The sequence below is a fragment of the Rhinolophus hipposideros genome (assembly GCF_964194185.1).
Source record: "Rhinolophus hipposideros genome assembly, chromosome: 1".
NCBI classification, from domain to species: Eukaryota; Metazoa; Chordata; class Mammalia; order Chiroptera; family Rhinolophidae; genus Rhinolophus; species Rhinolophus hipposideros.
The window spans coordinates 3,385,053-3,399,333 of NC_138047.1; the positions used below are offsets into that span (position 1 = coordinate 3,385,053).

Below are 14,281 nucleotides of genomic sequence, written 5' to 3' on the forward strand. Positions count from 1 at the left end.
TTGCAGAGGCTGGTCCATCCGAAACAGAAGCGACTTCCAGGATGAAGGCTCTTTTGACCTTCTAGCTGGAATGTGTGGAAATAGGATTTTTGGGAAAGAAAATCCTTGTTAAACTAAATTATGTGGGAAGAATAGGGACCTAGGGAAATAGGTCTGGTCTAGAGAGAAGAAAAGAAGGTGGGAGAAGTATGTGGAACCTGGTCCTGGAAGAAATGAGGTCATACTCTGGGGAGGGTCTAGGAGTTTGATCTGGTAAGTCCCCTCCCCTTCTCCATCTTTATCTCCTCATTTCCCCTATTATACCCTCCTATTTTTCTTGATGTAATCATTCCCCCTGCTTCCATTTCTAATCTGTCTCCATCAGATACTTCTAATTAATAAACTTGGATCTAACTGGACAAGGGAAAATAGAAATGACTACAAACATGAAAATGTGCTCAAACACACTAGTTAACATAAGAAATATAAATGAAAGCAAAAATAGGGACTACGGAATACTGGATTCCAGGAACACCAACGGGAACTGCAATCATTAGATGGAATAGCAAGGCCGTGGGGGATTGGGCCTGTCCCTGTCCATCCATTCTCAGACGGGGGCAGGAGAAGGACTTCCATCAATAGGACCTGTGACGAAATCGGACTGGAGGAAAAGCAGGCTGAGGCCCTGAGATCTGTATGCGTGAGTAGCAGCCAAGAGGACATCTCCAACATTCACTTCTTTCCAAGCACATTCCGCACAACGGCTTTTGCGGACCTTGCCATGGCTCCATCCTGCCAGTCGACTTCATTTTCAGCAAATGGCCTGAACTGCAGGTCCACTCTGAGCACCCTTCAGCCTGAGAGGAACAGGGTTCAGCCTCTCAGCCTCCATAAACCTCTCCTCCTGAGCCAATGATTCTGTCCAGTCATGATCTTAAGGCCCAACTTTCCACCCAACATTCAATACTTTCTCTGTAATATTTAGATCAACCTCTAGTTGCCACCTAAATTCAATTTCTAAGTCACGCTTTGAGACCATCTTTCCACAGTCTTCCAATTGCCTCAGGATGCAGCCCAAATTCCTCAGTCTGGTGCGGTCAGCCCACCTGGGCCTAGCCCGTGCTTCTCGTGCTGTCTCTCCCTGTCATGTACTCTCTGACCTGGAGTCCAGTTTCCTCACTGTTCCCCGTAAATGCCAAGTTCGTGTTGTCCTCCTGTTCCAGATACTTTCTTCCTCTCTTTCCACTGAGGGAAACCCGTCAGGCCTTGAAGTCCCAACACTGCTAGCTAAGTCCTCTTCCTACCCCCCGGTGCCCACAGCACTTATTGTTAGAATAGTACTTTGTTATAGCACTGTTTGCTATACACTGTTGTTCATAAATGTCGCATCTCCCCCTCAAACACTGCAATATCTTTGAGAACGCAGCCCATATTACATGTGGCATTTCTTCTGTTTACTTACAAAAAAATAAGCATTTTGTTGTATATCCCTTAACAAACAACATCATGCTCAAGATCGAAATAGGGACTTTATAGGTGTTTATTGAATAGTACTGTGTTTTGGGGGTGGGGGAACATATTAAGAGCCATGTTCACCTGCATTCAGCAAACACACTAGGATATGGTTATAGGATCAAACCTTAAGACTGAAAGAATTCTGATTTCAGGTGGACTAAAATAACTCCTATCTCCATTCACAAAGGTTATATAACTAGACCTGGACACGCAGGACATGCTAATGTCTTCCGGGAGAATTGAAGCAATTCTTCTCTGAGCACAGATGTCACAGGCTGACTGGGTTTTATCAGGGAGCAATGTATTGTCTGGTTAAGTCTTTATATAGAAAGTGATTTGTCTTCCACTTTGCTATGTTAAGCAACGTACAGCAAAAAAATTTCCACTGAGTAAAATGTGAAATTTCTGCAATGGGCCCTCCATGGTGCTGTCAGAGAACACGGAATGCGTGGTGGCATGGGACACACCGAATCTGGAGTCTGGCTGGCCGTCAGTCGCACAGCAATCTCAGGCAGACGGCTTTATATCTGAGTTTCACTTTCCCAGTCTATAAAATGGCTGCGGTGGCAACTTATACTCCATTGTCACTCATACTTTATTTATATTTCTGAGTACAAACTCATACACTCTTTTTTATTCAATGTGTTCTAATGCATTATTGTCATTATTTATTTTGATACTTCCACCTAATTTGACTAAGCTAGTTCCCTGTTGTATTTCTATTTGGTGGCTTTTTGGAGCCAGAGATCCTCCAGAGCTTCAAACCTTTTACGAGCCCCCTCTTGACTCCTCATAACATCCCGACTCACTATCAAAGCCAAACGTTTAAGTGTCACACAAGACCGTTGGGGTCCTTGCCTTGCTCACCCCTCTGGGCTTCTGTGCCCCCGCGTCACCACCTTGGCTTTAGGCTCTGCCATGCTCAAACACTGCCATCCTTTACCCAGCACCGGCCTCTCCCTCCCCGTGGGAGGTCTGCCAGCAGCCCCTCCACTCTGCTCTCTGGCCTTGGCTTAGTCATCACTTTTTCTGATTCCTCCCCCAGCTGGCAGGCTGCAGCCCCTCCCATGTGCCCTCTGTGCACACTTGCTGGTCAGCCTTGTTTCTCTTGGGCGCCGCCTGTCTGCTCGCCTGCCTCTGCTGCGTGCTATCTCCTCAGTGCTCAGCACGGCCCTCGCGGCTCAGTAGGGGCTTGGTGAGTGTTCAGCTCTGGATCATTAGGAGTAAAGTTTGAACGGTGCAAATGAGTTTGCTAACATACAGGTCAGGTCACTTCCAGTGACAACACACTGTGGAGAAAGTGTTTATTTTTCACAGGAAAGCTGGGAGAATGAAAGAAAAGAATGTTCTCAGATACCAGCTGAAATTTTGGCCTTTACTGAGAGACTAATGTCTTGCTTCTTTCATTGGTTAAGTCAACAGACATTTTTAAGGAGGAACTATTTACCCCCCACCCCACATACACAGACAGATATCACTTGGGTCGTCTCCGCCCTTAGGGACCTGACCGTTGGCTGGGCAGACAGTCATGTAAGTGGAAAATTATAACAGCTTTAACAGAGCGCTAAGAGGGCCTGGAAGGGAAACTGACTATCTAAAAGGAAAAGATTTATGGTTGACATTTGAGCAGCAACTTAAAAAATAAGCCAGACTTTAGCAGAAGTGGAAGCAGAAGAAGGACGCTTCGGGCAGAGGGAAGAGCACAGATGAAGGACAGTCAAGGACTACAGTGCTCAGGAATGAAAAGACGCCTCACACTCAACTTCACGAGCAGCAAACATCTGGGAACCCATGCTCTGGTTTTGTTCTGGTCTTTAGCAGGACTCACTACACAAGGTGCTGATTGTCAGTTGACATACCTTCCAGTAAATGGTAGGTCCTAGAGTGTAAAACCTGTGTGTTGTTCCTGTCTACACCCAGCAACTACCCCGGTGACTTCAAAATGCTTGCTAAGTCAGTGTGATTGGAAGGTTAGGATGTCTGACCCTAGGGCTGGAAAGCAGATGGAAGGGACGGGCTGGGGCAGGCCTTCTAGACCACGGAACACAACATGGACGTCACTCTCTGGAGCAGACAACAGGTCTTGACTCACAGGGGATGGCGAGGAGGCTTCTTAAGGAAATGTCGTTGGCACAATGAGTGATGGGGTAAGAAGTTCTGAAAGCAGAGTTCGGCCCCCAAGCTATTAAAACTGTTGGGAGAGGAGCAAAACCATCCATGGAGGAAGAAGGAAAGAGTTTTTAGGGAGTGTAGGTAGACCTTGTAACTGCTTGACAAGGTAAGTGTGGGTGACTGTGGTTTGAGACATTTATATCAAAATCATTTTTTAAAATTGATCTTATTTAAGTAGAAATGCCATAGAAATGTGTTTTATGTTATAACCTCACATCCTAAGGTGAAAATGGATGTTACACACACACACACAATCATAAGGGCACAAAAAGCCCAGTATTGCTCAGGAAGGATCATTATAACGTGAACAGAAAGTAAGACATGCCATTTCACCATAAGTATTCTCCTATCATTTAATTTATGAGTCTGTTTCATAGTTTAGGAACTTGTTTGTGTATCAAAATGTCTGCCATAATGTGGACACAAACAACAAAGATACAAGTCTAACCCACTAACTTTGGAGAGTTCCTGATCATTCAAAGGTAGAGCACGTCACTGGGCCCAGGGATAATGTCACTGGCTAGCAGTAGGGGCCTTGGTCTGAAAAGTTACAAGTGGACGTAGGCATAAATGAGGCACCCGAGAAGGGCTCTGCAGCATACCCAACAAGTAGGTTCTCTCGGAAAGTGAGCTTTCAATGCTGATTTTTTTCTGAAATGTATACATGTTCTCAGTGTTAGAGGAAATCTCAGTCTTACGTGATTATTATCCTTAAAGACAGTGTTATGAATATCTTAACTTACAAGTGTCTTAGAGCTAGGATATGACAACACATCACAAAGCACGAGGCACCCACACTGACGGCAACAGGTGCTCCTCCCAATCATCACACGGAAGCCCACAAGGCACACTTGTCATTTGAATACCCTCAGGAGGAACTAATAATGAGCACCGGTGCACCGTGAGCCAGGACAGAGTGACCCAGGAAACCTTTATAACAAGAGTTAAGTCCTACAGTTTGGACTAATTCATACATATGTCCATACCCTCGATAATCGATCGGAGCGGGTATACAAAACAATCAGGCAGCAAGCTTAAAGGTGCACATACTTTTGATTTTCCCCCCCATCAATTGGGTCGGGGCGGGTGACATATTTTGTATTTGGGAAGATACCCGATCTCAAGCACTCCCGTTGGAATCTCTGAGAAAGCAGGTGCCAGAGGAGCGACGCGCGACTGAAGGCACCCGCGACCCGACCGCCTTCTCCGCAGCGAGCGCACTCGGGGGGCTCTCCCACGCAACCTCCGCCAGGACGGCCGACCGCCGGGGCGGGGACAGCGGGCGCCGTCCAGGGGCGAGGGGATGAGTGATCCCGGGTTGAGGGGGACGTGGTTACGGTCACGGGGTGCTGTCACTGTCTCGGGGTGAGGGAGGCGGACGTGGGTCGCCGTCCTGGGGGGCGATCGTCACGGTTCGGAGGGTGTTGCGGCCCTGGGTGAGGGGGTTGGGGGTCGCTTTCCAGGGACAGGGGTGGCGCGGTCCCGAGGGGGACAGGGTCAGTGTCCCGTGGTGAGGGGGGGCGGGCGTCGAGGTCCAGGTGATCGCCTGCCGCCTCGGGTGTCGGTGGGGCGGCGGAACTGGGTGGTGCGGGGCGGCGTGCGCGGAATGGGCGGAGCCTGGCTGCGTGCGCGCCCGCGCCAATCACAGGCGCCGCTGGGAGGGGCGCGCGCGCGCGCAGAGAGCCCGTGAGGAGGGGCGGGCCGGACGCCGCTCACGGCCAATCGGGGCCCCGCGCCTCCATGACGTCAGGCTCTCCCGGGCCCCGAGCGCCAGTCGGCGGGTCTGGCCGGTGAGTCCGCGGGCGCGCGGGCGCGCGGGGCGGGACTTCCGCCGAGTCCCGGAAGCGGGAGCTGTGTGTTCTCATGCGAACGGGAAGGAACGTTGGGGCGCCGGAGTCGCGAGGTTGAGACATTTTCAGGCCCGAAACGGGAAGGAGCTGCTGCCGTCCGCCGCCAGCCCGCGCCGTGCCGCCCCCCGCCGCTCGTCCGGGCCGGCCGCGCCCCTGCTCCCGCCCCTCCCTCACGGCCCGTCCGCGTGTGGCGCGGTCGCCGGGCACCGGGGCTGCGGCGGTCGGCGGCCGGGCGGCGGCGGCGCTGACAGGTGAGCGCGGCGGCTGGGCTGCTCCCGGGCCCTGTCCCTGCCCCCGTCCCCCCACCTACTTGGCCTCCGTCTCGGACCCACGCCGCGCCCGCCTGTCACGGGCCGCCATCTTCCCGGAGGACGCGGCCGGCAGGACCGGGCCGGACAGAGCCGGGCGGCGGCGGGGTGCAGGGCCAGAGTGCTGAGCGGGGCCGGGGTCTGGCAGGACTGGGGTCCGAGCAGGGGCAGGTCGGGGGTCCCAGCCTAGGGTCCGGCAGAACAGGCCCGGGGGCCGAGCAGGGGCAGGGCCGGGCTCTTAGCTGGCGGTCTTGGCAGAACCGGGCTCGCAGTCCGGGGTCCTGGCAGGGTCGGGGTTGGGTCAGGATAGGACTGGGGTCCGGGCAGGGCCGGGGCCCCGGCAGAACAGGGCCGGGTCCGGTCCCCGCTGCGAGTTCGGCCCGCACTGCGGCGGCCTCGCCCTGCCCTCCGCCCCGGAGTCCGGGACTGCCGGCCAGGCGGGGAGGGGACGCGGTCATTCGGACCAGGAAGTGGGGATCTGGTTGCTCGGAGTGTGTCTGGGAAGCTCCCGTTCTCAGATAGGCTTGCATAAGCAGATTCTGAAGGAATTAGAAAAATCAAATGTGAATATGTCCTGTGTTTGAAACAGGGCCAGGTGACACAGTGGAGAAAGGGACAGGTCGGAAATCTCTTACCACCTGCTTCTTGATCGAGTCCAGTCTTAAGTGCCCTAATCTTAAGTGGAAGTTTGAAGTTTTGGATAACTGAAGGAACGAGATTTCCCTGGACTGTGTACGGAAATTAGCTTTTAATTGTGAGAGTTTTTAAAACATGTAATGCCAAGTTGAAGACGAATGTTGTTAAGTAAGCAGACAAGTTATTTTCCCTTTGAAAGTTATTTGATATTTGGCTGGTCTTTTACGTTGTGTTAAGTATTTAAAACGCACTTGAAATAGGTGCTAAGTTGTAGTTTGACCGCGGGGAGGTGGGGGAAGAGTGATGTTCCCTTGTCTGCAGTGGTCCGGTATTCTGTGCAATTTCCAGGCTTCCCCACCTGCCTGGCTCCCTCTAATTTACAGTCGGGGTAATTGACAGAAGTCGGAATGGTTGTGGCTTTTCAACTTTTCTTTGTATTTAATATACTGAAAGGCAGTTTTATAGTCAAACTATGAGAAATCACAAGAGCAAAGTTTGCTTGAGTTGGCTTAAAGTGAAATACTTTCTGAAACACATCAGATTAGCAAGTTTATTATTCAACCATACATTTGATTTGTGTACTTCTCTTTGAAACTTGTGTTTGATTAGGAGTAAATTTCATCCTGTATTTTGAAAAGTTACTGTGAGATGACTTGTTTACATGAAAGAATGTCATAGTTTTTTATTGATTAGAAATTACTTAGAAAGTGCTTCACTTCATCTCTAAAAGGGGAATAATAACATCAGCCTCATGGCTGTTGTGACACGTTGATGTTGGCTGTTTTTACTAGTTTTTTAATTACTGAGGTTTTTATTAAGAATTTTGAAAATGGTGCTTACCTTATTACTATTTTCAATATTCTTTCTGTGACTGTCAATTTTAATTGACAGAGAAAAAACATTTTTTTTTTTTGCTTGATCACCTGTATCTGGGCAGAGAAATCAGGTTCTGAGGACAGAATGTCTATGTAGAGAAAGGCATTATGCTATATTTGAGTAGGAGCCAGAACGAAAATAGGTGATAATATGGATACAAAAGTGTCCTAGCACTCATTTAAACATGTTTTGTAGAAGAGTGGCTGAAATTAAATGGCAGCACATTCAGGAAGAAATTCGATTTTATTTAATGTTCCTAGGGATTGCGTTCTTTAAAAAAGATGAGATTTGGAGAATTTATTGAACTTAATATGATTTCTACAAATAAGCACAAACTTTGACAAATACATATTTAAAATTTATGGAAACATTTTACTTAGTCACTTGTTTTTATGAAGCAGTCTTTCTATATCATAAAACAATTCTAAAATACTTAAGTGCAAGTTGGGACATCACGTTGTTGATGATAACAACAATAAACAGTGCCTGCAATTAGCCCACTCTGCATGGATTTGCAACAATATTTACAAGTTTTTGTAGTGCTAGGCCTGTGGTTGATGTTAGCAACCAAGAAGCGGCCGACAGACTCCTTTCATTTTTATTTCAGTGTCGTGCTGGTCTTCATACTTTTCATAGCGATAACTAAGATTATAATCTAGGTCTAATTTTAGTAACATGTTATCTTTATAATGGTTCCTTGAGATTGCAAAAAGATGTGTAGATATGTTACTTTAAATTCATTTGTTATTGTCCTAATGTTAAAGGCACAAGTTTTAAATATGCTTTCATTAACACATGGTTGTACCCTTGCGGTTCTCATGTTTAAGGACTTTGTTTTTAGATTGGTAAATGCAAGAAAATCTCAGTATATTGTAATTCCTTCTATGACACCATTGTCTTGACCTTCTGCTAATGGAGACAAGAAAATAAACAGATGTTGTGTTTAAAAAATACATTGTTAAAAAAGACACTGCTGAAGGGGTTTTGTTGCTTATGCTCTTTTGCTCTTTTGTAAAACTTTATTCCTGTAAAGAGTTCTCCTTTTTCTGTAAGCTAATTTTACAGTATACAGTAAATGAGGCACTGCCTCTGAGAGGGTTAAACTCACCAGACCTGCTGTTAGTTTAGTGTAGTTCAATTTGCACTTTTTGCTCCTAATTGTTGCACTGGCTGATGTCTTTGGAGCTACTCTACTGGAGTTACCATGATTAGAAAATGAATTTCTTTATTGACATATGGAATTCTAAGGTAGAAAGCCATTAGGTTCTCTTTAAAAGGATGATAATTCCAACACGGAAGTTTTTTTCCCCTAACATTCTAGCGGTTTATTTTTCCTGAGTGTAAATGTCTTACTCCAGAACAGGGAAAATTAGCTTGTGTTTCCTACCCCTCACCCCATACCTTTATGAACTGTCTTTACCCTTTTTCTGGTGAGTCTGTGTGGCTCCTATTTGATCATGATGAGCTGCAGGTGAATGATGCCACGCCTTTCCTGCCTTCTGTCAGGGTCTAGTTCCTTCTTTAGTGTCACCCTCCTTCCCTGCTAGGGAGACCTGGGCCACAGAGCGCATTGTGTAACACGGAGGACAATTGGTATTTACTCGAATTTGAAAGCATGCTACTTAATTTGTAGTGGGAGTTTGATAATCATTGAGACAAGACTTAGTCGTCACTGAAAATGTTCTTTATGAAATCTGATATGCAAAAGTCTTGGCTTAAAAACTGATAAGTTAGGATGGGATTATATTTATTTGCGTGATAAAAATAAAATGCTCTCTTTTATTTACACAAACCATTTTAGTGATAATACAGCCAGAGGTTGTTTTAAAGGTATATCCTTATCATTAGGACCTTTAAAAAACTCCTGACTGCCTAAATAAGAAGCACCCAGGCTCCTGAGCACAGCAGGCCTGGCCCCATGGGCCCTTGCCATCTCTGCCTCCTTCTTGCTGGCAAGGAACGCCGGCCGCTGACCCCCTCTCCCCTACCCTAACCCAAAAACCATGGTGTTGCCTTTGCTCTCTGTATTTTATTTGCCTGAAATTGAATAATGTCCTTTTTTAAAAAAACTTAACTCCTTAACCCATCTTTATAAATGTATTTTCAGGAGTCCTCCAAAAATCTCTTCCTTCATTTCTAAGGTCTTGATGGGTGCTTCCCTGTGTCCATAGCACCCTAGGCATAGCATCTAATTAATGAGGAAATTCCTTGTGGGCAAGATCCTTTTATGTTGTAACCTCTTTGCCCAGCCCAGGGCCAGGTACACAATAGACGTTTAGTAAACTTTGTTCAACTAGAGAGGTAAAGGCACACCTAAAGTCACCTCCCACCTCAGTTTTTGAGAAATTATTTAAAGATCGTACATCTGCGTGCTTTCATAAACAAACAAGATTTTCACTAGGAAAAGGTACAACAGAAAGTGCGTAAAAGTTGCATTTATAAAGTGTTAACTGACTTGATGGCTGCATCTTGTGTATACAGTACTGTTTCCGGTGGAGTAATTAACTACATGACCTAGATTATACTTTTGTTCAGTCTTCAAAAATGTGCCCCCTTTGATAACAGTACATTTCTTACCTTCTTTATTTTGCTTTAAAATTAATGCAAATTTTATTACCCCAAAACAAAGCAATTACAAGCGGATGTATTTTTAAACTTAAGTGGATCTCTCCCCCCCCCCAACATCATTGCTGCAAGGCCTGGTTGGAGGTGGGCCCCTGAGAGGAAAGAATATGATTCATTCCTTCCTTGAGCACCTGTTTTTGATCAATCAGACACTAGCAGTACAATGATGAATGGTACCAGAGCTTTTCTTTAAAAGCTGTGGTCTAGAAGAAATTAGGAAAGTGAATTGTTTTGAAGGAAAGAAGAGTGGCACCTGCACTCTCCAAGCTTCTGTGCATGAAACTTCTTGATTGCTTGTCAACTCCACGCTTCCTGGAGCAGCCCTGTTATGACAGTTGCATTTATTATAATATATTTTGTGGCAGGCACCCCTCATTTCCCTTCCATGCATTTTTCTTTGTATCACTTGTTGTTACATTATAACATGCCATGTAATTTGTGTATTTTATGTATTTTCTGTCTTATACTGAATGTAAACTTGATGAGATAGATCCAGGGTTTCTGTCTACTTTATTGATATGAACCCAGACCTTAGAATGGTACATAGTATGCACTAAATAACTTACGGATAAATCCCAGGATTACGATGGTGAACAAAAGGGATAAATTGCCCACCTTTCTGGAGCTTGCTGTCCACTGAGACAGGTAGATGGTCACATACTCAGGTGTGAGAGTATGCGGTGCTGGGAGACCACTAGGCCTAAGAGATTAGGAGGTTTCCTTCCCTAAGGAAGGGTGGGTGGGGGACTGCAAGCTCTTCTCGGCCAAAAGGATAAGTATGCAAACACTCTGAGCTGAGGAGGGGCTGAGCGCCTTGGAGGAGCTGATTTGAATGAAGCTGTGGAAGAAGGGTTGGCAGAGGTGGAGCTGGGTCCTCCTGGATTCAGGAGGTCCTCGGAAATGAGTTTTGTTCTGTATCCTCAGAACAGTGTTGTGTTTTAAACAGGAGCGCTACATAGCCAGAATTGCCTTCTTTACGTGATGATTCTGCTTTATGGAGAGCAGCGTGGAGGGGAGGAATGAGCACATAGAGACAGGTATCACGTGGCCCCAAGGTGGACAGCCCTGGTCTAATTGAGGAATAGCCTGTCAGAACGCTGCATTTGTATTACACATACTCATAAGTGTTTAAAAAAATACCTTAAAAATATGCCTTAAGTCTGCTAGCATTTGTTGGTTGTTAAAATTGTTATTTCAGCCTTTATTAAGGCAGACTAATTAACAAGATTCCTTTTTTAGAAACCTGAAAAATGAGATCATTTTGTTTCCAGGATTCAAAAAGCTTTGTTTTATTGTCCGAGCTCAAAATACAGGAGTAAAAACATAGTGACCAATTTGATAGAGCTTTACAAGTTGCCTCAGTATTACCTCTCTGAACATGTTAAATGGTCCCTTTTCAAATATTTTTTTCTGAAAATATCAAGTCCTTTAAAAACTTTCTGAACATTTCTTTTCTTTTTGTTGGTTACATTATAGTGTCTGTTTCATTGTGGACATTTTACCATCTGTATAATTTCTGCCTTACCACTTACACGAAATTCCGTACAGACTGTGTAGTACTGTAATCCATTGCTGCCTTGCTTATTACAACTCCACATAGTCAGAGATAATACCAGGAACCTTTAAAAGCAGACATGAAGTTCCTGTGGAAAGATACCTATTAAAAATCTAGACATTTGGAATGCAAAGCATTTTTTTCTTGTGTTTTTAGCAGGTAAATAAAAACATGCAAATAATTGGTAGTATGCTGGTTGTTATTTAGTGTGGAAGCTTAGTTTGAATCCGTTTTTGAATGAAACTTTCATTGGCATTATTGTAAGGTCTATGTTCCTTTTTGACTAATATCTGTATCTTCAGTGACACTCGCTATGTTTCTGGTTTCCCTTCAATGGGTCACTTGGAGTACAGGCCATTGTACAAATGAGTAATGATGAATCAGCAGTATTTGCTCCTTCACACCTTACATATCTAGGGAGGGGAAGGGCAATCAGTGAAGACCAAAGGACAAATGAGTAAGGCAGTTGATAGCAGTTGCTGTCTTGCCTGCACCCTTACGTTTTCAAGGCTCCTCCCCAGTTCTTTCATATGTTCATGAGTTTTCTTGTACTCTGCTGAAATCATGATCTTTTAGGGCTCAGTGCTGGAGAGTCAAACCTCAGTGTGAAAGACTGGAAGGAGAACAGAATCACCAAAGAGTGCTGTGAGATCCTAAATGACCATGAGTTTGAGTAATGAAGTCAAGCCCACAACTCTGGGCTTACTGTTCCTTTCAAGTTCAGAATATTGAGAGCTCGTTTGATTGTCATTGTGGAGGTTTTTAATGTGTAACTCAGTATAAATTTTTGTAAAATCACGAGATTACAGCTCAAGATAAAAAGATCAGATGTTTTCCCAAAGTCATCATTTTGCCACAAATTGTATTACTAGGTAATTTTATGAGCAGGTGAATAAAAGCTGGATCATTAACTTGCAGTTTACAATTTGCTCTGTGGGGGTGAGATTAGGGAATTTTGTTGGTAATTTGTAAAGAATATGTTTATCAAATGTTTGATGATAACTAGAAATACATTTAATCAGCCTTAATCCAGTTGCATGGAGTATTTTGTTTTTATCAGCTTATTCCTGTTTTTATCACCTGCCTGGAATTACAAGACCCAGAGGGAAACTTTTAATTCTTTTTGACTTTTCATGTAGTATTTGGTGTGAATGAAACACTTTGAAGTAGGACATTCTCTGAGACTGAGTTTTGGTCTATATTATTTTAACTGAGATTTGATAACAAGTTTCTGAATATAATGGTCAGAAAAATAGTGTAATGTTGCAGTTGTAGTCTTAGGATTTCAGAAACTTAAGCCCACAGAGGTAAAGTTAATTAGAAATCAGTTAGCTGGTGGCAGAGTGAAGACTATAACTTTGGTGTCTTCTCCAAGTTCAGTTTTCTGTTGCACTATAATTATGGAACTCACATAAAATACTTCTTAGGGTATACTCTTAACAATGTACTTTCAGAAGAAAAATTGAAATTGGTGAGAGTCTTAACTTATTGCTATAGACTTTAAGTCGGCATTTGACTGTATTTTTTTTTTAAAGCAGATTCTTAAAGCAGCTCTTCAACTGTGCTTTTTAAGCATTGAATTAAAGTATTTGTTCCAGGAAAATTAAGGGTTTTGTTTGCCATTTTAGGTAATTTAACCTATTAACTTTAGTCCATTTAGGAAGGTGTTAACAGGTCTTCCAGCTTGTCTCATAGATTCAGACTGCGGTTACTACATATTTTCTCTGAGAAATCTGCTAAGAGAAGTTCATGTCACCAGTGGTCCCTTCCTGAAGCTGTCATCCGTCAACCTCACCACCACACAGGCCGCGCTCGGCGCTCAGGCCTTGGCAGTCAGCACCTCTGTCCATGCTGTCTCTTTTCTGTAGAGAGAAGTGATGCTGTGAGCACTGTGCCACCTCTCTGGGCCGTCCGTTTACCACCCTCCGCAATGACTGTTGCTGCTCGCTGCCGGCTGACTTACCATGTGACAGCCTGTATCTCTCCTACAGAAGCCAGGAGCACTGCAGGCTGCAATAGTTCTGCCCTAATAGTGTGTTGGCTTATAATTCACAGAATCCAAAACCCTTGCCTTTTTTAAATTTTATTTTATTTTTTTGTCATTTGCTCTTCAGAACACCTGTTTTACTATTTGGGAAACTGAGGCCTAGAGATAGCTTGCTTTACATCACGAAATGAGGGAAGAGCAGAACATGGAAACCGTCTAGCTTCTCTCTTCCAAGTCTTTTTTTTTTTTTTTTTGAAGAGAAAAACGTTGGAGTTTTAATGAACTTCCTGTGTGGTTTCAAGCTACCAGGACACAGGCCCCTCCAACACCCTTAATCTTCTCTTCAGCTCTCTGCTGAAGAATTTGGCCTTCACGATGGCAGGCTGCTTTGGGAGCTTTCTCTTCCCCAGAACTTTGTAGTAGCCCGATCGCACCACATCAACGATCGGAGCAGCTCCAGTCTTGTTTTTGGCAGCATTTACCCGTGTCTGCTCACTGACCAAGGTCCACAGTTTATCAAGGTGGACAGTTGGGCAGAAGCTCTCGTTCCTCTTTAAGTGGTAATGCCTCAGACCAACTTTCCCCAAGTAACCTGGGTGATACTTGTCAAAGTTGATCCTGTGGTGATGCGTGCCACGAGCGTTACCGCAGCCTCCTGGGTGCGTCCGGTGCTTGCCGATGCGGCCGTGGCCGTGGCTCGCGTGGCCCCTAAGTTTCCGGGTCTTCCTCAGTCTGGATGGCATGTCGACAGCCGAGACGAAAAAGCACTTCCAAGTCT

The 14,281-nt window shown here is 45.1% G+C and overlaps 2 protein-coding genes across 2 annotated transcripts in view; one reads left to right on the top strand and one right to left on the bottom strand.

Moving 5' to 3' along the window:
* The first annotated feature begins 5,458 nt into the window (after positions 1–5,458).
* Positions 5,459–14,281, top strand: part of LARP4B (La ribonucleoprotein 4B) — a 71,441-nt gene continuing 62,618 nt past the window's right edge. Inside the window, exon 1 of the mRNA XM_081055156.1 lies at positions 5,459–5,767. The gene's annotated coding sequence lies outside the window, so the exon portion shown is untranslated. The remainder of the gene's footprint in view (positions 5,768–14,281) is intronic.
* LOC308505489 (large ribosomal subunit protein uL15-like) lies at positions 13,806–14,246 on the bottom strand (the record flags this gene model as incomplete). Its single annotated transcript, XM_081067787.1, has 1 exon — positions 13,806–14,246. One exon carries the CDS (start codon positions 14,244–14,246, stop codon positions 13,806–13,808), a length of 441 nt encoding a protein of 146 aa, XP_080923913.1.